Source organism: Mustela erminea, chromosome 1 (genome assembly GCF_009829155.1).
Source record: "Mustela erminea isolate mMusErm1 chromosome 1, mMusErm1.Pri, whole genome shotgun sequence".
Taxonomy (NCBI): Eukaryota; Metazoa; Chordata; class Mammalia; order Carnivora; family Mustelidae; genus Mustela; species Mustela erminea.
Window position 1 is genome coordinate 186,113,011 of NC_045614.1, and position 26,897 is coordinate 186,139,907.

The following is a 26,897-nucleotide window of genomic DNA, read 5'->3' on the forward strand; positions in this document are numbered from 1 at the left end:
TTAAAAAATTGAACAGGGGGCGCCTGGGTGGCTCAGTGGGTTAAGCCGCTGCCTTCGGCTCAGGTCATGATCTCAGAGTCCTGGGATCAAGTCCCGCATCGGGCTCTCTGCTCAGCAGAGAGCCTGCTTCCCTCTCTCTCTCTCTCTGGCTGCCTCTCCGTCTACTTGTGATTTCTCTCTGTCAAATTAATAAATAAAATCTTTAAAAAAAAAAAAAATTGAACAGCATTATAACATACCTTGCTTAAGACACAGTTTCTTCTATGGGATCCCCATTTATCTGTCCTCTCTGTGCTGTCCTAAAATACACTAAAAATGATAACAGATACAAAAGTAATAGTAAGAAAGGATTCAAATTCTATCAAAAAAGTTAATGAATTAAAACAAAGCTGCAATTTTGAGTAATTTAATTACAGAGTTAAAACATAGTATGAATTGCATGATTTTCCTGAGGCCTAGACACTTTTTTTTCCTTCTTTCCTATGGATGGTTCTTCAAGCTAAGTAAGTAAGCGGGAGAGACCACATGGTGCAATGTACACAATGGGCTGTGAGTTCTGATGCCTCCGTCTGGGCTTCCTCACCTCTCTCATTTATTCCTTCATTTCATATGTATTTACGCTATGGCTCCTAAGTGCTAGGTGCTCTGCTAGCCTCAAGGATATAGCAGTTTTAACAGGACACCTCTACTTCAGGAGCACCAATTTATTACGTTAAAAATGAATGATAAATTAATTTTTTAAACCACACAGTGTTGCATAATTGCTATGTAGAAAAGGAACAACAACAACGGCAACAAAAAACTCAATAAACCGGAAAAAAAGATCATAGTATCACATAAGTAGTAAGCAGAACATAAAGGAGAATGAGGATGCTGTGGTTGGTAGAGTGGCCTGGTATCCAAAGAAGGCCTCTCCAGTGTCCTATTTACTTATTTATTTATTTTTAAAAGATTTTATTTATTTATTTGACAGAGACTGCAAGTAGGCAGAGAGGCAGGCAGAGAGAAAGGAGGAAGCACGCTCCCTGCTGAGCAGAGAGCCCGATGCGGTGCCTGATCCCAGGGTCCTGGCATCATGACTGAAGGCAGAGGCTTTAACCCACTGAGCCACCCAGGCACCCCTCCATTGTCCTATTCAGTGAAACCTACTTGACATTTGAGCTGGGGTCCAGCACAGGGGCAGAGAATTCCAGGCAAAGGTATGAAGTCCCTATGATGTAGATGAGCTTGATTGTGCTTGAGGAACAGAAAGAAGGCTGCTGGAGCCGGGGCTTAGTTGGGGGACAAAAGTCATGGTATTAGACCATTGCCAGATCATACTGGACCTTGTAACCAGCTCTACAGACTGGATTTTATTCCGGATGAGATGGGACTTAAATTCATTAGGGCAGTGTCGCTCTGGAGGGGCAGGATCTTGGCCCAACTGTGTGTCATTTTTCTCTACCTGGCATCACACTGCAGAGGTGCAAAGGGCCTGGGCATTAATAACAGTAATTCTAATACCATAACTGTCACTATGTATATCATATAGTATAATATTTCATATATATTTCCAAGTGGGTGGTTTTAGTAGTTCATCATGTGCCATTATATAGGAAAAGGAATCTTAAAACATACCATGAAACTTTAAAATAATTTTGGGACTTTTTTTTTAGATTATTTATTTATTTATTTGACAGACACAGAATACAAGCAAGCACAGAGGCAGGCAGAGAAAGAGGAGGAAACAGGCTACCGGCTGAGCAGAGAGCCCGATGTGGGGCTCGATCCCAGGATCTGGGATCATGACCTGAGCCGAAGGCAGGGACTTTAACCCACTGAGCTACCCAGGTGCCCCAATTTTGGGACTTTTTTAAAAAAGCTCATTTGTAAGCACAGGCTAAATCCTCAGACCTTTCACCAGATACCCTGATAGTCTGAGGAGCAAAGTTTTTATTCCCCAGGGACTGCATCCATTTCAAGTACGAAGTTTATTCTACTCTGTTGTTTCATCTTTTACAAACATGTCACTTTGCCTTTTACTCTAGAATATATTTGTGTTTATTTTACTCTTAAGTAGCTTCTTAAATTGCTGTTAAGAGAGAGATATCCATAGTAGTCCAGCTGCTTTGGTTCTGCAGTGAAAGAGACCTGAGTTTAAATTATTACTTCATCACCAGTCAGCTGTGTGGATATGGGTAAGTTACATACTGTCACTGGTAAAATGTGACTTTTAATTGCAGAAGGAAGCAGATTATGGTCTGTGGGCCTAATCTGTCCAAATCTGTTGCCTGTTTTTGTATGTAAAGTTTTGGTGAAATGCAGGAACACCCATTCATTTACATATTGCCTATGACCCCTCTCATCCAGCAGAGCTGAGTTATAACAGACTGAGACCATACATAGCCCACAAGACGTAAAATGTTTGTATCTGGCCCTTAAAAAAAATTACTAACCCCAGTTATACTGCATACCTCTGAATACTGTGGGAATTCCACGTGGGAACACTTCAGACAAAGCATTTAGTGTAAGGCCTAGCATTTAGTAAGTATTCAATATATATTTGTAGAGACACCTGGGTGGTTCGGTCATTAAGCGTCCGCCTTCAGCTCAGGTCATGATCCCGGGGTCCCAGGATCAAGCCCCACATCGGGCTCCCTGCTCAGTGGAGAGCCTTCTTCTTTGCCTCATTTTCCCTTGCTGTTCGGCTTGCTTATATTCTCTTTCTCTGTGTCAAATAAATTAATTAATTAAATCTAAAAAGATTTTAAAAATATATATATATAATTATGAGAATTTTTAAAAATTCATTTTGCTTACTTACAAATTAATCAGGTCAAATTGACCCTTAAGAAGATGGATCTTTATATACATCTTTGGGGGTACCAAGCATCCAAGTTTGAGAAGTCTGTTTTTAAGCTGTAGTATTTTGGCGACACTTGCCCATTTCTGCATTAATAGCAGTCCTGGATGTTGGAAGTGTAATTTTGCCCACTAATCTGTCCTTGGTATGGATATTATAAATTATATATAGGTAAAAGTCCTTGGCTATATTACAGCAATATGGGTAGATTGTTAAATTAATCATTGCAGAATCCTTTGAAAATCTAGGCAGCAATGTGCAAATGCAAAATTTATAACGGGACCAAACAAAAAGAAACTGATGATTCCTTAAGGATACTGATGTTTTTGTGGTTTCTTCCTTTTGTTCTCGTCACCAGAGATTTATATAACATTTGGGGAAATTTTCAATATTTAATCATAAGTATTCTTATTCCAGTGTAGGCTCTACATACAGGCCAATCCGAACTTACTCTAGCTGGAGGCTGGACATACTTTTGTTTTGTTTTGTTTTGTTTTAATGGGGTATAAAATGCCCATGTGTATTAAAATTTCTAATAAATGTATGCATTGATAAGGAAGTATGATTAGTGAAGAATTTAATAACTTTACTCTTCACAATGGTAAACATCTTGTAAAAGTTCCCTAAACAAGGATTGTAAACTGTGGGGGACAAAGAAAGAAGATAATCCTTTATTTGGGGGTTCCAACTAAATAATTCCTTTTTTTTAAAAAAATATTTTATTTATTTATTTGACACAGAGAGAGAGAGAGAGATCACAAGTAGGCAGAGAGAGAGAGAGATGGGGAAGCAGGCTCCCTGCTGAGTGGAGAGCCGGATGCAGGGCTCGATCCCTGGACCCTGAGATCATGACCTGAGCCGAAGGCAGAGGCTTAACCCACTGAGCCACCCAGGTGCCCCCCAACTAAATAATTCTTAGTTTGCTTTCTTTGTGAAAACATCTTGTTAAAAGCCTGCAGCATACTAATTACAGAACGTCTTTTGTAGTTGTCCAAAGTATCATAATCATTGTTTAAGTTGCATTTATTCCTGTGAAGTAGAGTTTATTGTTTTTTCTTTCCATTTCCTATTTTCCATTGACTCTGAAAATGGGATTTCTTAAGTAAATGTATTAGTTTAATTTGGTTTTTGTTGTTGTTGTTGTTGTTTTAGTGCTTTAGAGTTAATGTTGGATTTTTAAAAATAAATGTTAATTATTTGAGGTTTTTTAGTTTTCCTTGTACATTATTAATTCAGTTGAGGTCAATTTGTTTAAGATTAATTTTTTAAAAAATATAGCCCATGGTTCCTACCACATAGACATTTATGGTTAAGTTGGGAAGACGAGGTTTATTATTTGCATGAACCAGTTTATCTCCTATTATCTTTTATGCAGCACTGATGTAAGGAATTGTCAGATTCTGTGAAGCGTTTGCCAGGATTTGAATAATGAGTAGCATTTGGATAGGAGAGAAATAGCAAATGATTCTTATATCTGATTCTTTAGGGGGTGTAGGCTGGGTAGTTTTAGTTTTGTTTTTGAATGTAATTTTTTATTTTTCCAGGTCATCCAGAATTGTGTTATTGTCTAAAGCACAGTATTTGATGTGATTAACCTTTAGGTCTGGAATGTGTTAGTGTATAGTGAAATGATTCAAATTATTTGGCCTATATCCTAAAACTCAGAAATTTTTTAGTCTTAAATTAACATTTTACTTTAACAAAAAGTTTATGAAATTAGGAGAACAAATAATGGAGTATTCTGTTTTAAAAATAATCACATTAAGATTCAGAGAGATTATGTGTTTATACTCATTTTTGCCAAATTGGCTTGAATACTGTTTTCTTGACTCCTAATTTACTGCTGTTTCTTTGTGAATACAAATGTTTCATTAATTTTCATTAAGTGGAGTAAGGCATAATTTTCTCATAAAATGCATCAAACCAGGGTACCTAATATCTGTAAATTTTCAAATTCATGTATAAATATGTATATTTATATATACTTAATGGATTTCAAGCAATAGCTCATTTAGTGTGAGGGGCTTTCACTTTCATTTCTTCAATAAGGATTTAAAAGGAAAAGAGGCCAACAAGAGAGAATGATTAAAGAAGGAAAAGGAAAGGAAAGAGAAGAAGAGATCATATGGAAAGCTAGTTCAGGGATGAAGGAGCCACAAAGAGGAAAGGAGGGAAAGAATGGTTACTCAAGATTGACAGAAAGATCAGAGTCTGTGTTGAAAGAGACAAGAATTGATGCAGGAGTCAGGAACAGAGTGAGAGGGGCGCCTAGGTGGTGCAGAGGGTTAAGCCTCTGCCTTCGGCACAGGTCATGATCTCAGGGTTCTGGGATAGAGGCCCACATTGGGCTCTCAGCTCAGCCGGGAGCCTGCTTCCCACCCCCCCTCTCTGCCTGACTCTCTGCCTACTTGTGATTTCGCTCTCTGTCAAATAAATAAATAAAATCTTAAAAAAAAAAAAAAAAAGAACAGAGTGAGAGATTCAAATCAAAACCACATTGAGATACCACCTTACACCAGTTAGAATGGCCAAAATTACAATACTGTAAACAACGTGTGTTGGAGAGGATGTAGAGAAGAGGGAACCCTCTTACACTGTTGGTGGGAAAGCAAGCTGGTGCAGCCACTTTGGAAAACAGTGTGGAGATTCCTTAAGAAATTAAAAATAGAGCTTCCCTATGACCCTGCAATTGCACTACTGGGTATTTACCCCAAAGATACAGATGTAGTAAAAAGAAGGACGATCTGTACCCCAATGTTCATAGCAGCAATGGCCACAATAGCCAAACTGTGGAAAGAGCCAAGATGCCCTTCTGTGGACGAATGGATAAAGAAGATGGTCTATATATACAATGGAGTATTAGGCCTCCATCAGAAAGAATGAATATCCAACTTTTGTATCAACATGGACGGGACTGGAAGAGATTATGCTGAGTGAAATAAGTCAAGCAGAGAGAGTCAAGTATCAAATGGTTTCACTTACTTGTGGAGCATAACAAATAACATGGGGGACATGGGGAGATGGAGAGAATTGAGTTGGGGGAAATTGGAGGGGGAGACAAACTATGAGAGTCTGTGGACTATGAGGACTAACTGAGGGTTTTGGAGAGGAGTGGGGTGGGGGGTTGGGTGAGCCTGATGGTGGGTATTAAGGAAGGCATGTATTTCATAGAGCACTGGGTGTGGTGCATAAACAATGAATGCTGGAACACTGAAAAGAAATAAAACAAAATAAAATAAAATGGGGGAAAGAAAAGAAAAGAAAAGAAAAAACAACAGAGTGAGATTTGATAGGTAAAGAGGCTATGACATGTAGTGGGGATTTCCCTGGGATGTATATTGCTAGAAAGAATGCTATTCCAAAGGTATTCTCTTTAGAGGAAAAAATTCTAGAAAAAAAATGACTAAAACAGGGAAGAATAATTGATCTTTATGTGGGGAGGACAGTCACAAAGTGATCACATAAAAATATTCATCTTATTTTTCTTACCCTCGCCTGTTTATTTGATGGTTAATTTGATACCTTTCTACGAAATCTGATTGTGTTGACCATATATTAGAATCAGTTTTTAAAGGCGGCCCTATGTAAAACACTACACTAGAGAAATGATAGTAAGTAATAAAAACATATTCCTGCTATGTCTGTCAGCATGGATTGGGAGCTTTTCTGAAGTAAATTTACTTCTTATAAATTTGAATGTATGATATATTGTCTCATTTATCCTGTAGAATCTTTAAGATTATTAGTCACTATTATAATTAAATGTATTGAAGCGCCTGGGTGGCTCAGTGGGTTAAAGCCTCCTCCGCCTTCAGCTCAGGTTATAATTCCAGGGGCCTGGGATTGAGCTCCACATCGTGCTCTCTGCTCTGCATGGAGCCTGCTTCCCCCCTTCTCTCTCTGCCTACTTATAATCTCTGTCTGCCAAATTAATTAATTAATTAATTAATTAAATATTAAGAAAAAAATTAAATGTATTTATCGTATTGTTTATAAAATGTCTATCTCTCCCATTAGACCCCGAAGTCCATGAAAATGGGTATTGTGTATTTCGTATTCATTACTGTATCCCCACCACTTAGCACTGTGCCTGGCACAAAGTAGGTACTCAAGAAATAAATGATGAATATATAAATAAATAAATACTACACTACCCCAGAAAAAAAAATCCTGAGTCAAAAAAATTAGGCTTGTTTTATTTTGGTATTACCCAAAACATGCTTATCTTTGTGAAGATTTATTTTCAATATAAAAATACTAGAACACATTGTACTAGAACACAGTACTAGAACACATTGTCTTATTCCAATTTATTTAACCTATTATTTAAACAAATACACATTTAAAATCTGTTTATTATCTAATAGTTGTCCTTAGTCAATTTCATACTGTATATCAAACTGCTAATAACATGATTATCCCATTTTCTCACTTAATCCCCTTCAAGAGGATGCTGAAATTTTCTTCCATCTTATTGTAAAGAAAACTGAGTGAGTCCTGGAGAGGCTAAATACCTTGCTCAAGTTCATGCAATTAATTTGATTACATATAAGAGCAATGGATATGTGGGACTTACATAGTGTTTAAAAAAAATTGGTGTACCAAGGAAATTGCCAAAAACAAGAATTAATATATTCATGCCACATGTGGCAGTATAAAATTATACTTAAGAATTATGGTTTTCAGAAGATGGGATTGAGAGGAAGTCAAACCATAAGAGACTCTTAACCTCAGGAAACAAACTTTGGGTTTCTGGAGGGTGGCATGGGAAGGGATAGGGTGGCTGGGTTATGTACACTCATCATGGACATTGGTATGTGCTATGGTGAGTGCTGTGAATTGTGTAAGCCTGATGATTCACAGACCTGTATGCCTGGGGCAAATAATACATAATATATTAATAAAAGTAATTAAATATATATAAATAAAATAAATTTTTAAATTTTTAAAAAGAATTATGTTTTGGGGTGTGCCTGAGTGGTTCAGTCTATTAAGCTTCTGCCTGCCTGCTTGGGTCTTGATCCCAGGGTCCTGGAATGGAGCCCTGCTTTGGGCTTCCTGCTCAGTGGGGAGCCTGCTTCTCCCTCTGCCCCTGCCTGCCCCCGTTTGGTGGTGGTGGGGGAGCTCGTTTGTGCTCTCTCTCTGTCTCAAATAAATAAAATCTTTGAAAAAATAAGCTTTTAAAAGCTGATTTTGGTTTGGTATTTGTCAGTGATACATATCTATATATATTCAAATCACTGTGACTTGTTTTGATCTGGAGCGGTAATTAGGTTCATTCTATAAGTAAGAGAGGATTTTTAACCTTGTTTGAAAGACATGGATATGTGCGCTCTCTAGGTGCCCATGTCTATATATATATATTTAAGTATAATTAGTTAATTTACAGCGATTTATTATGGAGAAAAACAATGTTTTGTTCAGATAAGGGGTCTAATAATTTCACAGAATACCTCACCTATACTTTCACCAGAGAGGGTGACCTAGTTTGGCTTTCTACTTTCTGTACCTTGGCCTACTCAACTTTTTGGGTCGTCTACTTTGAGAAAGATCTAAGTTCCCTCCAAACGTTAGTAAGATATTTTATAAGCATTAATGCTTTGAAAATTCACTTTTGATAACAGTTTTTGTGAGGAAACAGAGAAATAAGAACCAATTTAAAAACAAATGATGTATTAATTTCTTAAATACCCAGGGTAACCATTATCAGAGGGGGTTATTATTTGATTTATATTTGTCTCTTTTATATCAGGTTGAATGCTTTCATTTTTGTTCTCACTGATGGTTCCTCTGGTCTCTTACTATTCCTTTAACATGCAAACACACACACACACACACGCACACGCACACAAACACACGCCCTTTCAAGTGTGCCTTTTCCTGTCTTACTTGAGCAGACAACCAAGCTTGTTAAGAAATCAATCAAATTAGAGAAAAAAGAGACTTGAAAATTTCTCAAGTATTTTTTTAAAGCAAAAGTATAATTGGAAGGATTTAGCATATAAAGGTACAATATGCTATCTTTTTGTACTTATTTCCCAGAGAATCCCTGATTGGACTTACAGATACTACAAATAGAGGTAATTTTTATGCAATATTTAATAAGCTAAATACAGTTTAGTCCTTCAGGGAAAGAAAATGTTTTATTGTAATAATGAATGTAGATAACCAGGGCTCAGTGGATATAATGTGATTAGACAGCATATTAATTTATCTAAAATAAAGTTTTGTGGGTTAAAATCCAGAAAATAATGTGATATTGCAAAGAAAACTTCAAAATCATATTTCAGAATAACCATCTATGTTCTGAAATTTATATTATTACATATTTTTAGTGGTCAAATTAACAGTCTGTCTCACTAACATTTTGTGCTACTTGCTACCTAATTTTATTTGAAATTAATATATACAATAGCCTCAGTATAATTCTCAGTGTCTGAAAACCCAGATATATTTTATGATCGGTGACACTACTGTCTAGTATTAGGTATGATCACTGGATTATATTGATCAATTTCTTAATCATTTCCTATTGAATGACAAAGTATAATTTCTGTTGATAAAGTACAAGCAAAAATGCAGCATTTTTTCTTTAGTGGCTAATTTAGTTACATTTAAATTGATAGAGGACTTTTTTTTTAATTTTTAAAAAATGGAATAGGTAGATATTACCTGCTTTTCAATGGCAGTAATTTCAACAAAGTATCTTCCTTCTCCTGTTATTTTTATCATAGTTTAGGATTCTGTCCTTTTATTTGACATGCCATACCTTCTTCATGAAAGAAAAAGTCTTAAAGCATTTTCTTGCTCAAGGTCGAACTACTGCCTGAGTTGAAATACCCGGATCAAAACATGTAGTTTCCTTTCACGGTGTTCAGATGTGCTCTTTGATAGCCATTCAGCTTCAAGATTGTGGAATAATTAAGAAGGATTTATAATTTTCTTTAGATTTTTACATTTAATGACTCTTTAATAATGTTTCCTATTAATTATACAATACTAGTAGTTTTAATAACATCCAATGGACAAAGTTGCTTACTTTGAAAATCCCAGAAGTTATTCAGGACCACAATTAAAAACAACATTTTGGCAAATACGTTTAAATTACAAAATGTAACTTCGTCTAATAAATGTTGTTATATCTGATTATACTTGTTCTCCAAAAAAATTTGACTATATTTTATTTCATTATAAAGTTTGTTGGCAGAATGTGAGACAATCTACAGTTTTTTTTTTTTTTTTTAGGGATATTTTCTAGAGATCTTAATATTGGAATTATCTGTGTAACAAAATTTCCTTAATAAATCTTCATTACTTGATTACAGGTTGAATATTTCAGACAGCTAAACCAATTAGAATCCTGATTATTTTGATTGCCAGAAATTCTTAAATATATACATTCTTCAGCCATATATTCAGTTTTTATATCAGATACCTGTTTATGATTCACAGGAAAGTCAGCTGCATTTTATTATCTTTTTCTGGATTGTAGCAATTTTGTTTTGCTTACTAAAAAAATATGAGTAATGTAATCAGTTAACTTGGCAATATAGATCATGTAGTATTAGCTTCTAACAACTTATGTGTTAATTAGTTTAAGATATAAAGCTAATAATAAAATAGGTTACTTCTCATACACATTCATCCTGGGCCCCAAAGTATATATTATTTTGGCATCACCTTCTAAAATTTAGCATCTATATCTCTTCCAGTTGTTTGGAAACTAGGCTGCCCTTTGGTTTCTAAGAATAGGCTTTAAAACCCTTGTGTCAATGGAGAAATCTTGAAATCAAAGCCCTACCTTGTCTGCTGGAACTCACCAGAGTAAAATTGTGCTTCTAAATTCTGCTTTATATTTTTATGGGACTCTAATCAACTGGATGTATCAACTGTGTGATGGGCTGTCTGATGACAATTTAAGGTAGAAAAAATAAATTGCCTTTTTTATTGTACCCTTTGACAGACATTTTCACACTTTGATCAAGGCAAACCAGACAGTTGAGAGGATTCCGTTTATTTATTACTAAAGGGTGTGTTGAGTAATATTTCTATTTCAATCATAATTTGGAATACATTATAACCCTTCTTTTTTTCAGCCCTGCCCCAAAAAAGAAGGAAAAATGGAATTTACAGGTACAGGACTAAAAAATTATGATAGTAGAAATAGTAATAGACATCTTTCAGAAATCTGTTTCCAGGGCACCTGGGTAGCTCAGTCAGTTAAGCGTCTGCCTTCTGCTTCTGTACGGGGTTCTGGGATTGAGCCCCACATTGGGCTCCCTGCTCAGCTGGGAGCCTGCCCTCTCCCTCCCCCTCTCCCTCTGTCTGCCACTCCCCCTGCTTGAGCTTTCTCTCTCTCTCTCTAATATCTTAAAAAAAAAAAAAAAAGTCTGTGTTTCCACTGGTACCTGTTCCTTAAGCTTGTTCGTTGGTCTCTTTAAAAACAAATCTTAGGGATGCCTGGGTGGCTCCGTCAGTTGCATGTCTGCCTTCAGCTCAGGTCCTGATCCCAGGGTCCTGGAATCGAATCCCTATTAGGCTCCTTGCTTAGCGGGGAGCCTGCTTCTCCCTATGCTTGCTACTCCCCCTGCTTGTGAGATCCCTCTCTCTCTAACAAATAAATAAATAAAATCTTTAAAAAAAAAATCTTAGATTCAGTGAACAAGTTCATTCATGTACTGGCTTAATGATTTCATTGTTCCTGTGATGCTGAAAGGTAGCATGTAGAGCAGAATGCCTCAACCTGGACTCCTTACATATTTGGGGTTTTTAAAAATTATTTATTTATTTTAAAGAGAGAGAGCAAGCAAGAAGTGGCAGGCAGAGAGGGAGAGAGAGAATCTCAAGCAGATTCCCTGCTGAGAGCAAGCTGATAGGCTGGGTTCCATGACCCCGAGGCCATGACCCAAGCAAAAGTATGAGCTAGAGGCTTAACTGACTGAGCAACTCAGGTGCCCCCACATTTAGATTTTTAATGTGTAGATTCTCCCACTTGGTTTTGAAATCTGAGTACATGAGAGAAAATTACTTTAGAAGTAGTTTTCTCTACGAACCTATAATAAGTATTTTATAATTATAGAATAAATGTTTGGCTATGCTTCCTGCAGAAAAGAGTTAATATAGCACAATGAAGACTGCTATTCTTAGAAATGCCTGCCTGCAAGATTGGCTTCAGGCTAGCCATTTGGGACTTGGATTTGGAGAGGGTTCTCATCATTCCCAGAACTGAAAACAGTGGTTCACTGGACTTAAACACTTCATACAAGCAATATGTCTTATGCTGAACACCCACTTTCCTTCTGGGAATCTAGGTTTTGATATGTCAAGGCAGAGGATACCCAGTCACCAACCTCCTGTAAAATCACTAGGAACTGAGTTTCTAATGAGTTTCTCTGGTAGACATTTCACAAGTGTTGTGACAGTTTGTTGTTGGAAGGATTAAGTGTGACTTCATCAGGAGAGGACTCTTAGAAGCTTGTGTCTAGACTCCTCTGAACTTTGCTCCATATGTGTGCTTTTCTTTTTGTTTATTTTGCTTTTTATCCTTTTGCTATAATAAGTCATAATCATGATCACAACTGTATGCTAAATCCCGTCTGTCCTCCGAGTCACTGAATGTGAATCACTGAATCACTGTGAACGTGAATCACTGATGGGGGAGGTTCTGGAGGAACCCTGGCATAGCTTTCCTCTTGTAATATAAGTTCAGTGATCTGTGATAATTACATTTTTAATTATATAAATACAGTTGAATACACTATACATTTAAATACACCATCTGTGTTCAGTTGGATGTTTTCCTAGTGTTAAAAGAAAGGAAAGCGAGGGGTGCCTAGGTGGCTCAGTGGGTTAAAGCCTCTACCTTCAGCTCAGGTCATGATCTCAGGGTTCTCAGATCGAGCCACCTCTACCTCCTCTCTCTCTCTACCTGCCTCTCTGCCTACTTTTGATCCCTCTCTCTGTCAAATAAATAAAATCTTTAAAAAAAAAAAAAAGAAGAAGAAGAAGAAAGGGAGGGGAATGCTACATCTTCATTTCAATGGTAATATAAATACTCTTATGACCTACTATTTTTCATCTTTGAGTTCTGGATCAAAGAAAGGTCTGGTTATTTTACAGACTCAGATCTCAGTCTTCCTTGTTCTCTGTCTTGTCAGATCTCTAAAGTTTTGATTTTGTACAATCTGAGTTCTAGAGTCAGTTTAATCAGGATACTGAGTTTACCAAGAGTGAATTAGTCTGTCTAGATTTGTCATGTAAGATGATAAGAGACACAAAATTGGGATCAGAGAGATTTTGAAAACATATTTACGAGGCTGTCTTTCCCCTATTTCCTGCATGAATTTTTTTCTTAACCAACAAAAACTAATTATTTATAAAATATTACTCTTATAAGGCTAATTGTTGTTATTATTTAACTCCTCTTAATAGCCTAGTTTTAGAAAATGTATGTAACCAAAGAATTAATATTTTTAACTTTTGCTTTTCATTTGCTACTACCAACTTAAAATTTTAGGTCTGATTTTTTTTCTTTAATGTATTTCCTGTGATTTTGTTATAAAAAATGAAACTTTCTAGATTTTATTTCTTTACTGTTTTTGTTCTAGATAGTTTGGTCTCCTATGAAATTTTGTATATCTCCTTTCTGTCTTTACAGATAACACATCTAGTTTATGCTTCATCCATGATTTATAAAACATTATAAAATAAATTATTTTGAAAGCGCTACAAATTTGATTGATTCCTCTCAGTTTAATCTTGTGGTGATTTCTGCACCCCAGGATTGTTGATGTTGTTCAGACATTGTTTCAGGTTAAGAGCATTTCAAGCTCTAATATGTAGAATTTAGTATTTTTTAACCCATTAGATTTTTTTTTTAATTTAGATGCGCCATTATCATTGTTGTTTCTTTTCAGATTATCACAGGAAATTCCTTTTCTGTTTATCCATGCTAAGAATCTGTCTAGTCATATGGTCACAGCTAACTGTCTTTTTTTTTAAATACGTTATACTTCTTTTGCTCAAGAAGAGAATAGATTAAAGGTTGCAGTAAGAGGAATGAACAGGCCATTAATAATGCTGCCCATAGTCAACTAAATGATATTGTGCAATGCTTTCTTTTGTTATTAAATTCACAGCATCCCCTTTTTTTGTTTTTATTGGATTGCAGTATCACTGGCTCTTTTTAAAAAATCTTTGTAGATATCAGGACATGGTTTTTATAGTTCAACCTGTGTCTAGTCTGCCTAGGAAACATGCAGTCCATAATATTTGTATTAGAAATTGATAGCAACTCTCTACAAGCCCAAGCTGGTGGTATAAACAAATATAGGGCTGGTATTGGAAAATGGAGAGTGGCAGGGACTGGGAAGAGTTTAGGAGGTCGATGTACTATCTGCAGGCATTCAAAGTGAGAATTTGAAGTCCGCTGCAAGTTAAACAAAGCAGTAGTGCATGCCACATTAGGCCTAGGGACAGTTTGTAATCTCTTACATATTCATATCTTCATACATCTTCCCAACATATATAGTACTTAAATAGGTTTTGTTCCTATCTGGGGTATTTTTGACTAAAAATATCTTTCCTGTTCCTTTCAGAAATAAAATATGTATTACCAGTTGAATAGCCAAATTAGAAAAGTATGTCCTTCTCAAAAACATTGTTTACAAAGGATTATTAATATGGAATTTTCTTCATATCTTCTTTCTGGAGTACTCCTATAGCAACTTTGTTAGAAAAAAGTGTGGAAGTACTTCCTTTCTATTTTGCTGTGAACCAAAATGGCTCTAAAAAGATAAGCTTTTTAATTTAAATAAAACTTCAAAAAATGTATCAATATTAGAAAGTACTACACAAAATAGAGTAATTTTGTTTAGATTTGGTTGTAGAATGCCTCTTTGTTTTAATTAATTTCTTTTTGTTAAGCAAAGTTGGTTTCTGTTTGTTTGTTTGTTTTTCTTAACCCCTAAATAAATATGCATTCATGGAAACATTAGCAAATTCTGCCTTCCTCATGGCTTGGACCTAGCAATGTAAGAGTTCCTTACTACCTTTCAGATCTTCTGGATTGCTTGTATTTCTATTTGTTTCATGTCCTTTTTTTTTTTTTTAATTTCAGTAAGTTTGCAAAACACAAAATAACTTACTTAAAGCAGTTAATTACTAACAACTCATCTTTCCCCAAAGTTTGGATTTACTCTTCTGAAGTTGATTGTGATGACTTAATATCCACTTATGTCAGATTGCTCTTTAATATATGGAAGGTTTTAAAAAAAAAACATAAATTTTAACTGGGTTAAAGATTTATGTTCACTATAACTGCTTTGCCATTAAACTAAATGAGGTATTAAAGTCTTAAAACCGGAGTTATAATAAGAGAGAGAACTGAACCATAACTGTATGACTAAAGAAAATACTAATTGATGATGCCTTCTTTTCAATTGTCCGAAATAGTCTTGTTTCGTGTGGCGTCTTTAATTGAGTTATAACAGTTCTTTGTTCTCCCTCTGTTTTTTATGGATGTATGACTCTTTAACTTGTAAAACTTGTTACTATATTACTCATGTGTGTTTTAGTAATTAGGATTCTTTTTCTTTACCCTCACAAAGCACAATAATCTGGTAAATGTAATATCGGTTGTGTGATTGACTTTAAGTCTTTTTGTTTTTAATTTTTTATTCTAAGTGTATGTTTGAAATTGTAGAATGAGGAAATATTTTAAGCAACATTGGAGACAGTTTTTCTAATCATAATGAAATTATATTTTCCAGGAGGAGAAGCTTTGTACCTATGGTTATTTACATGAAAAATCTTGATGAAAATTTAGAGATCATTAACAGATTTTTTTTATTGCTGTTGCTATAAACAATACTATGTCATAATCACTGTGTGATTGCTAAGGACACAGCATTGACCTGGAGAGTCTCTGTATTCTGGACCCAACTTACACACTTTTTCTCAGTTTTTCTTAGATATTAAGTGATTTTGCAACCAAAGAAACTTAGTAATCTCTTAGAACGAATCTCATCAAACAAATGTTATCATAGTTTTCTGCTTTTTGTATATTTCTTTGAACATCATAATTCCTAAGATATTTATAATTAATACTCTTAGCAAACAACATATAACAATCAAAGAAACCACTATAAATAATGCATTTAAATATATTTTTTTCTAATGTTTTAGCTGGGAAGTTTTAAGATTCCTTCTGTCAAACATAAGATGGTGGTTAGAAGAATATGGTTTTGATGGATTTCGTTTTGATGGTGTTACATCTATGCTCTATCATCACCATGGAATGGGTAGGTAGCCTCATATATTACAGATGGAACTAATGATTTCATTTTTTTTACTGGAATATTAAAACCAGATTTAGGGTTCAGTTAACAGAATTGCAATGACTATTATTGTTGGCTTGATTTTTATTGGTTTCATTGTGTATGTCCTTTCTCTAGTGATTTCTGATCCCTTTTTGGTAAGAGGTTGGAAAATACATCTTATAAGTAAATGAACAATAATGCTTTTCTTTGAAATGTATCTACTTAATAATATGCTATCCTTAATATATAGCTTTCCTTTAAAAATGTTTTATTTTTTTCATTCTGTTCTATTCAAATATAACATGCAATGTTAAATTAGTTGCAAATATACAAAGTAAAGATTCCACAATTCTGCACATTACTCAGTCTCATCAGAGTAAGTGTACACTTAATCCCCTTCACCTGTTTCACCCCTCCCCACACCCACCCACCCCCGCCCCCTGCAACCATCAGTTTATTCTGTATATTTAAGAGCCCAATTTTTTGTCTCTTTTTCCTTTGTTCATTTTATTTATTTCTTAACTTCCACATATGAGTGAAGTCATATGGTATTTGTCTTTTTCCGACTAGCTTATTTCACTTAGCATTATACTCTTTAGATCCATCCATGTTTTGCACAGGCAAGATTTCATTCTTTTTATGGCTGAATAATATTCCATTATATATATGTGTTATATATATGTGTAACACACACATGCATATATATAATCACAACTTCTTTATTCATTCATCTCTGGGTGGACACTTAGGTTGCTTTCCATATCATGGTTATTATAATAAATAATGCTGCAATAAACATAAAGGGTATATATATCTTTTTGAATTAGTGTTTTTGTATTCTTTGGGTAAATATGGGATATTTCATGGTTTTGTGCAGATTTAGGGTTATAGGTTCTAGTTCTGTGAAAACTGCTGTTGATATTTTGATAGGAATTTCATTGAATCTGTAGATTGCTTTGGATATTGTAGACATTTTCACAATACTCATTCTCCTACTCCATCAGTATGGGAAAGCTTTCTATTTGCTTGTATCATCTTTAATTTTTCCCATCAGTGTTTTACAGTTTTCAGAGTACAGGTATTTCACCTCCGTGGTCAAGTTCATTCCTAGGTATTTTATTCTTGTTGGTGCAACAGTAAATGGATTTTTTTTTAAATTTCTCCTTTATTACTTCATATTACTATATAGAAGCTCATTAGATTCCTGTATATTAATTTTGTATCTTGCGATTTTACTAAATCCATGTATAGGTTCTATAGTTTTTGGTAGATTCATTAGGATTTTCTATATATAGTAAGCATCATGTCATCTGCAAATAGTGAAAATGATGAAAAATTGAGAGCTTTTCCTCTAAGATCAGGAAGTGGACAAGGATGTCTGCTCTCACCACTTTTATTCAACACAATACTGGAAGTCCTAGCCAAAGAAATAAAATGTTTTTAAGCCAACCATTTATCACAGCTCCCATACGATATGAACATGACAGCAATTGCAATGAGAAATAAATAACCAAAAAAAAAAAAGAGAGAGAGAACCTTTGTGAATGTGTTAGTCCCTTTGCGTATTAAACACTGATGAAACTTATGTATATTTTAAATACAGATGTTCACAATTAAAAGTATAAATTAATTTGTAATTAAAAATATTGATCAAAGATCTTCAGTTTAAAAATTGTTCAAAGAAGTGGAATCATGGAATCCTAATTTCTTAGTAGATAATATGGTGAATAATTACTATTTTTTTAATGGCCAAATATTTACCAGCAACAACCAATTTGAAAAGGAGACTTTAAACTGTAAATCTTGAAAAGTGGCTACCAAGGAAAGAAGCTATATTCAAAGCATCCTGCTATCTGCTCTTAGTCATGGTGCTACCCCCATGAATTTATGTATTTTCCAAGGAAAGACGTTGTATCTATAAAACATGACAGGTACTGATATCCTCCAGTTTGGAGAGAAGCTAACTTAGGGGATGAAGAAGGAAAGCATGGCAAAGGTCAAGAAAGAGCCTCTCCTAGATTACAGCACCTGCATACTCGTGTAGAACTTCTCTCTGCTGAGGGCTTGATATTTTCCAAGGAATTGTGGACTTAGGGAAATTAATTGGAAAAAAAAAATGAGATAAAGCAATTAACATCAAGACACAAAGTGTTCAATTTATGAAACTGAATGACAAAGGGAAGTTCAGCAGGTGACAGAAAGAAAAAGAAATTTACCTATGTGAATGAAAACAGTGGCTGAACTCATACTTTTTGACTGCCAAACAGCAATGTTTAAAAAATTCTTGGGAAAACGAAATTTGTCTCAAGAATTTAATTGAGGTATTAAATTGAAAGAGGTTAAGGAATAAAACTTCCTTTATTATATTTGAAAATATCATTTAGTGATGGGAAACTGAAAGAAAATTGAATCAAAATGAAAAACTTGATATGATATAGGGAAGCAGAGGGAAAAGGCATATGTTGGACACTAACTTGGTTTAATTAAAAATGAGTAAACAATTCAAGGAATCGAAAGTAAGTAGTATAACCTCCATAAGTGCTATGTACTATAAGCAACCAAGGTTAGGATGTGGGGGAAGAGAAGGTAGAAGAAAGATGGAGGATGTTAAAATCTTTTTGTCCTCATGGGAAATCTGTATTGCATAAATTGAAGCACATACGTTAAGTAATATAAACACTATGTCTCAATGTTATGATGGTTTTCATATTTGCTTTTCTTTACCTCAAAAGGATCTAATAGGAACTAGCTAACATTAACATCTCTCGCTCTCTTTTTTAAAGACTTTATGTATTTATTTGACAGAGAGAGATCACAAGTAGGCAGAGAGGCAGGCAGAGAGGGGGAAGCAGGCTCCCTGCTGAGCAGAGAGCCCTACCCAAGGCTCTATTCCAGGACCCTGGGATCATGACCTGAACCAAAGGCAGAGGTTTAACTCACTGATCCACGCAGGCACTCCTAATATTAACATCTCTTGACATGAGGAAAAAAATGTATCTGAAAATTGAAATCTAGAATTTGGTGTCATTTCTCTCTCTCTCTCTCTCTCTCTTTTTTTTTATTTAAAGTTATGTAAAAATTAATTTTTTCAGTTAAAGTGCTTTCTTTGTTTGCTTTTGAAAAATGAAAATTAAATTGCAGGATTATCTGAATTCCAAATGTTTACCATGGAGTACCTTTCTAAAATAGAACATATATTTGCTAATGATAATATTACATGACATTGAAGACCATTACACTTTGCTATGAAAACAAAACTGATCTCAATAAACTAATTGGTAGGGGCATTTGTGCTAAGAAGCCTTGCATGTTAACGTAATGTATCTATATTGATTTTCTGTTCTCTAGGTCAAGGTTTTTCAGGTGATTACCATGAATATTTTGGACTTCAAGTAGATGAAGATGCCTTGATTTATCTCATGTTGGCAAATCATTTGACTCACACATTGTATCCAGATTCTATAACAGTGGCTGAGGTAAAGCCATAATGATCTCTACCCTCTGGTCCCCTTTAATATAGAACATTTTGTCAGCATACAATATTTGAATGATTAATCTCGTGTTGTCAGTAATTGCATAACTGAAATGATACCCTGACTATAATGCAGCTATCTGGTGTGGGTGGCACCTTATTTGGAATACAGTGTTTTCTTATTAGGAGATAGTGTGCACTAATTACTTGTCATCCTTCCATTGTTACAAAAGAAAATGCCAGTGGTTAGAAAGTAAAATATCCTAATCAGTGGACAGGTCCTTCTGCCCTGAGACCTTCAACAGAGAAAAGAAATGAATATTAATGCGTGTCTGTTTATTTATTTATTTTTTTTTCCCTTTTCTGGTTTAATCATTAGAGATGGCATGGATCACTGCCTGCAAGCTTCTCTGAAGTCTCTCTTGTTCTGATGCGATTACCTTCCTTGTTTACGTTATTGCTCTTGGATTGCCAAATGTTCACTAGTTATTCATGATTACTGAAGGTTCATGATTAACTGTCCCAAAGCTGCGCTGTAATGATATAATTCGGTATATGCATAATTGACAATTCCCCTCTTGGTGATAAATGTGATAAATTAAGAAGTTTGTTAAATGCTTATGCTAATTTAGATTTAGTTCTAAAATCCCACTGGTTTTCTGAGTCCTCTTACTAGAAATTATTATTAAAATTGAATTTACGATGTTAGAACTGTTCTGTACAAAGCGTAGTAGTTGGCATATGAAAATAGCAAGAATATCGTTAAAAGAGTCAGAGTTCAGGTGTATTTGCACACCGTTGGCATTTAGTTCATGGGAATGAGATGCAGTAGCGACAGTCTCCTTTCTGTGGTATTTATTATTTGTATAGACTTTTTGTATCCATCTTTTCTCAAAACTGAATCTTCAACTAGATGGAATGATTGCCTTGTTTATCTTTGAATAGAAAACAGTTCCTTTCTTTAGACATTTTGTCTTCTAAATAGTCTAGGAACAGAGCAATGGACGCTAAATTTCTGGAATAAATTCTTATGCAGATTTTTTTAAAAACACAATTATAATAACATTTTGATAAACCTGTATTATTTTATACTATCTACCTGACTACATTTGGTCCTATCTTACAAATCTTGCTAATACCTGTGCTAATCAATTTATGTACTGAGTATCTTTTAATGTCAGAGTGCATTTTAAACTTTTATTTTGTCTTTCATATGAGTTTATCTGTCAAACATCAAAAAATGTTGTCAGTTATATTTATGACAATTCAAAGCAGAGGCAGTATAAATGAAAAGTTACTACAAACAATTAATGACAGTACAAATCAGAAGTAGGTACTGGAAAAAAAGAAGCAATTATTTAATACATGAAACTTAAAATTGTTCCATTGATCTTTCCATTCATTTCAGGTAAAATACTTTCATCATCTAGGGAGCCCTTGTCTGATTATCAGTGTTTCTACCAATGAAACTTTGAGACTTTAGGCTACTTTATATTACTTGGTTTTAGATTTTTTTTAACAAGATGTGTCTTCAATTTATTCTACTTAAATTGAAAACTACTTCAATTTCAGTACATCAGTTTTCTGTCTAGTGGGAGTCTCTTCAAAATGTGAAATTGATCCTCATGAACTTTTTTTTTTTACGAAAGGAATGTGGTGTAACAAATAAGTAATATAATTTATATAAAGTCCTATAGTAGAAATTTAAATTTATTTACAATGACAGTTACTAAAATTGAAGACTTTTTTTTTTCCTAGAATGTGTCTACCATTTCCCATGGTTCTCTTTGATATATTAATTAAAAGTATTTTTCTGTTGAGGTTTTCTCCTCCTTTTGGAATAGTCATAAGATATCCTTAGATATTAAAAAATAAAACTGCTTCAACTTTATTTGGAATACGTGGTCATTTTTATGTGCTATGTTGGTAGGTATTGACTTTTTTATCCTTAAAGTATATTTATTTTAGCAGCCTTTATGTTTACCTATGACTATCCTTCTTCAGATTTTAAGAGGATAATCATTAACTCCTTTCTTTCAAAAAAAGAGCTACAAATATCTTATATGCCTTAATGGAGTAGCTTATTCAGATTTAGGAGTCAAGGCCAATCAGTATCCAAATATTTTTCTTAGCATATTCTATTTCCTAACAAAGTATTTCCTAAAACTACCTTTAGAACAAATATAGAATGCACCTTAGTGTTTCTTGAGAAAAATTACCTTGATCATTAATACCAGCCTATCACCAGCCCAGGAAAACTCAGTCTCATGGAAACTCTTCTGGGGAAGGCATTTTGTCTACAATTCCAGTGCCTAATACAAGTGCCTAGAATTTAATGCATATTCAGCTGATGTTTATAAGGAACAGAACTAAATACCCACCCTGATAGTGAAAATATGACCTATTACAAGATATAACTTGTTTTCATTTTTTTTCTGTTACACATTCATACTTTTTACTTTTTTTGTCTGAGTTTTAGTTATAAACTATGAAGTACGATGTAGAAATAGGATATTGACAAATATCTCATTTTCTTACAGATACATTCCACTATGCAATATAGTTAATTGTATCTCTCTTTCATTAGAAAACAATTAAAAAATTGTTTTAGAATTCTGAAGAGATCATATGTTTCTTTTTTACCAGTCTTTCTGTGTGAAGAGTTTCGGGATGGTGGTATAAATGAAGAAGCATTTGAGTTAAGTTTCAGAGAGCTCAGAGTATGTGATAGAACATAGAAGAGTTTGTGACAAGCACAGGGAAGAGTAAATATTTCAAAGTGAATGATGTATTTAGTACTTGAAATATAATAGTAGAAATCGTGGTGGAAAGCTATAGGTCTTTCCGTTGGGCTTTCTGTGTGGTTTAGTTAACAATTATAAGAACTGCTTCACATCATCATTTACTGATAAGTGTGTATATGTTTATTTAGGTTTCAGTGTATAAATCCTGAAGGCCAAATATTATGTCTTATTTACCTTTGAATTCCTGACATCACCTTTATTCATTCACTCATAAAATTGTATTGAGCTCCTGCTTTATGCCAGGTGCTCTTGTCCTACTCTGAATTTGTGGCGTCTGTCAGTGAACCACAACAACAGCAACAACCACAAAACCCTTGTCCCATGGATTGTACATTCTAACAGAGAGTAAGGAGGCAAATAATCAAATAGGAAATTATACTGTCCATATGTAAAGTACGATTGTTGAATTGAATCTTTCGCTACAAAATTTGAGGTTTTGGTAATTGGCTATTGGAAGCTATGGATGGGCAGTGTTAGGGCACTGTCTCAAAAGATGTTACTTTAGAGGGAGCCTGGGTGGCCCAGTTGGTTAAGCACCCAACTCTTGATTTCGGCTCAGGTCATGATCTCGGGGTCGTGAGATCCAGCCCTGTGTTGAGCTGCATGCTCAGGGGAGTTTGCTTCTTTCTCTCTGTCCCCCAACTTTTGTTCTTGCTCTTCCTCTCTCTAAAATAAATAAACCGATCTTTAAAGAAAAAGAGGTTAATTTGGCAGCAATTAGAGTGAAGGGAAACTGGAGATGGGGAATTCCATTTGGAAGCATAATGGTCTAAGCAAGGAGTTATGAAGATTAAATAAGACGGTGGCTGTAGAAATGGAGCAAGAGAAAAGGATTTCTTTGAAAGATATTGTAGAGTTAGAATTGCTAACGTGTGGCTCATATTGCTAATATGTGGCTCACAGTTGCTGTTATAATATATTTCACTACGTCTGGGTCCTCGTGCCATCTTTTTTTTTTCCTTGTTTATTCAGTTATCAGTAATCTAGGAGTGGCATGATAGAGAAGGAAGATACACTGTGGAAGGGCCTGACATTTGAGTCCTGACTCTACCATTGAGAACCGTATCTTTAGAGATTCCTTCACCTGAGTGAGCTTCAGTTTCTGTGTCTTCTAGATGAAGAGAATCCATCAGATAACCTTAAGACCCATTTCAAGTGTTGCTGACTATAGTGAAAGCCATCATATTGCTTCATTCTTAATGTACTAAGTCGTCTTTCTATCTCATCAGAAGCTAGTGCTCCCAGAATGCCCTCCATGACAGGACTGTATACAAACAGAATAAGTATAACAGATACATGCCACATGGCTTTTTGTGTTTGATGAAAGCAATAGCAAAGTGTTCGTATATTAGCTCAAAAGTAAGTCTAAGAAACTATGTTTTAGCAGTAATCATCTTATTTTTTTGTGTGTTCACTTTGTGATACTAAGGAGAAGAAAAAAAATTCGCCTCTTGAGATTGAAGTTGTCTTGCTTTGAAAAGCATTACACAAAACGTTAGTGGGAAATGAAATATACTGTCAGAGTTGTAACTACTTTTACTTGGAGTGCCAGAACACTCCAAAAATATGTGCTCCCATTTACTGTTTTTATTTATTAGCCCAGAATTTACTGTATAAAAAAAAAATACTCAGAATCTGAGCAATGTGAATTGATAATGCTGATATATTTTATTTCAGGACGTATCAGGCATGCCTGCTCTCTGTTCTCCGATTTCCCAGGGAGGGGTTGGCTTTGACTATCGATTAGCCATGGCAATTCCAGATAAATGGATCCAGGTAAGATTTCATGCAATTTTTTCCCCTGTAAATCCTATGTATTATGTTTTTATTTATTATTTCTTTCGTTTATTTCTTGATTTGTGGTCATTAGTTATAAATATTATAATTATTATAATTGAAATATTAACTTTTCTCATTAGCATGTTGATTCTGTGCTTTTTAATAAGATTCTTCACAGACTTCTAAAAATTCTAGTTTATTCATACTTGAGTTATTCAGACAAGAGGAAGATATTAATATAATGTTAGCTGTGTATTTGGAATTTTACATTATCCAGTTTTATGAAACTTCAGAGCTCTATATTTAAAACACATTAAATGTCATCAAGGCATCCATTTCTGCCTCCAGATCATCAGCGTAGAAGTAACTCCTTAATTCCCGATACTTGCTTCTTAGCATGTTTTTTCCTCAACAGATTTGGATTTATCCATTCCTTTATTTAACATTTAGAAATCCTTACCATGTGTCAAGCACTGGGGATGAATAATTGTACATGACACCTTGCACATAATTAATATAATTTTATTAAATTTAATGACATTTTAGTACCTTGGATTATATTTTGTTTTATTTAACATTTGTCTAAAAGACCAATGTTCTTTTATGTAGACTTAGATTTGACCTATAGCATTTCTGAGTGGCTATGTCCAAAAGCATAGGCTTAATAAGTGTAAGAAGTCAGCTCTGTCTCGAAAAATCATAGCCTTCTGATAAACCCTTTGGTACAGAGGTGAACTGGTGCCTTTACATCACAGTGATAGACCCACTGAACTTTGGATGGAAAAACCATGGAGCCCACTCTGAAGGAAGTGGTTATTGTAATCCTGTCTTAACTTTCGTTCCTGTGCCCCTAGGCAATTTGTGCAGTGCACAGCTGTGACATTAAATCTTTACCAACATAATTTCTGCTTCTCCATTTATAATGATTCCTTAGACATTGTCAAGTTAAAAAAGCAAATGTTTTCTAGAGATGACTAGACTCAGAAATCAAAGAAACAAGTATGTATTCTAGCTTCAGCACCTGGGAAAGTTGCTTTATATCTGTCATTTTATAAAAATACTGTTACCTTCAGTTTTCTCACTTTGGTGTAAGGGTCTTTAACATTTGGTTTAAGAGTCTTTACCACCATTTTTAAGGATTTCTAATCTTCCACACAAACTTCCCTCACGAGTGCAAATCTTCCTTTTTTCACCTCCTACTGGAAAGCCTTCACCAGTTTTTGTGCAGATTCAAGAATATTTCAAGGTGTATAGAAACCTAGAATTATAGCCCACAGTGATATTTCCTTTTCTGAACAATGATGACTGCTTTAAAAGAAAGAATTAATTTACCTTATGAAACATAAGGTAATGCTCAAGGTACTATCCTAGTCAGTACCTCATAAGAATGGAAAAATATATTGTCCTGTGTTTAGAATATGACCACTGTGTCTTCTTAGATCATGAATTCTCTAAAGGCAAATGTCATCTTCTGTTTTATGTAATTATTTAAAAATCTTTGCATCACCAAAGTGGTTAGTAAGACAAGAGACAGTTAAAATAATATTTTATAAAACTCAATGATTTACCCTACTTATGTAATTTATGCATTTAAAAAGATAATTCCATTAATGACTACTGTTTCCCCAATTGTCAGTAAAGCATACAAGAGTATTAATCCAAATGGTAGCTTTACTCAGAATGTATGTGGTATTCGTCATGATCTACCCAGAGGGTCTGAGTTAGATTAGAATGCTAGATTTCATTCATATTTTTGTTGTTCAAAAGCAAATTATTTACCACTTTCTACTTCTGTTAGTTCAAAGTTAGTAGTTTGGAATATCATATTTAATCACTTACTGAACAAACATTTTCCAATCTAAAATATGGCAGATTTGCAGCATCTCTTTTCATTTTATTTGGTCGTTTTTGTTATCTACCTACCTTTTATCACTTTTTTAGAAAGTATTTATTTATTCATTTAACGGAGATCACACGTAGGCAAAGAGACAGGCAGAGAGAGGAGGGAGCAGGCTCCCTGCTGAGCAGAGAGCCACAATGCGGGGCTCAATCCCAGGACCCTGGGGTCATCACCTGAGCCGAAAGCAGAGGCTTTAACTCACTGAGCCACCCAAGCGCCCCCCTTTTATCACCTTTTTATATTAAGTTGATGTAAGTATTTAGTTGAATTCATTCATTTATACATTAATTCCACCAAATATTTTAAGTACCTTATATTTTTTTATTATATAAAGTTCCTCAATTAAACTTTTTGTATGAAGATAGTTGCAGATTCCCATGCAGTTTTTTTTTTTTCAAGTTTTACCAATTTATTTATTTTTTTTTTATTTCCAGCATAACAGTATTCATTATTTTTGCACCACACCCCGTGCTCCATGCAATCCCCATGCAGTTTTAAGAACAGTTGTAATGCAGTGAGATCTGGTGCAGTCTAAACCAGTGTTCCCCAGTGGTAACGTCTTGCAAAGTTAGAGTACATTCTCACAGCTAGGATACTGACATTCGATGTAGTTAAGGTACAGAATAGTCCATCACATAAAGTTCTTTCATGTTGTCCCAATCACTTTTTAACTTGTGGCACCCACTAATCTGATCTCCATTTCTGTAATTTTCTTTTCATTTCAAGAATGTGATATAAATGAAATCATATACTATGTCACCTCTTGAGATTGCCATTTTTC

At 34.6% G+C, this 26,897-nt stretch overlaps 1 protein-coding gene across 1 annotated transcript in view; it reads left to right on the top strand.

Moving 5' to 3' along the window:
• GBE1 (1,4-alpha-glucan branching enzyme 1) overlaps positions 1–26,897 on the top strand; it is a 271,683-nt gene that overhangs the window by 169,092 nt on the left and 75,694 nt on the right. The window contains exons 8-10 of the mRNA XM_032352229.1: positions 16,028–16,143; positions 19,510–19,637; positions 24,115–24,213. Coding sequence (XP_032208120.1) covers positions 16,028–16,143; positions 19,510–19,637; positions 24,115–24,213 — 343 coding nt within the window. The remainder of the gene's footprint in view (positions 1–16,027; positions 16,144–19,509; positions 19,638–24,114; positions 24,214–26,897) is intronic.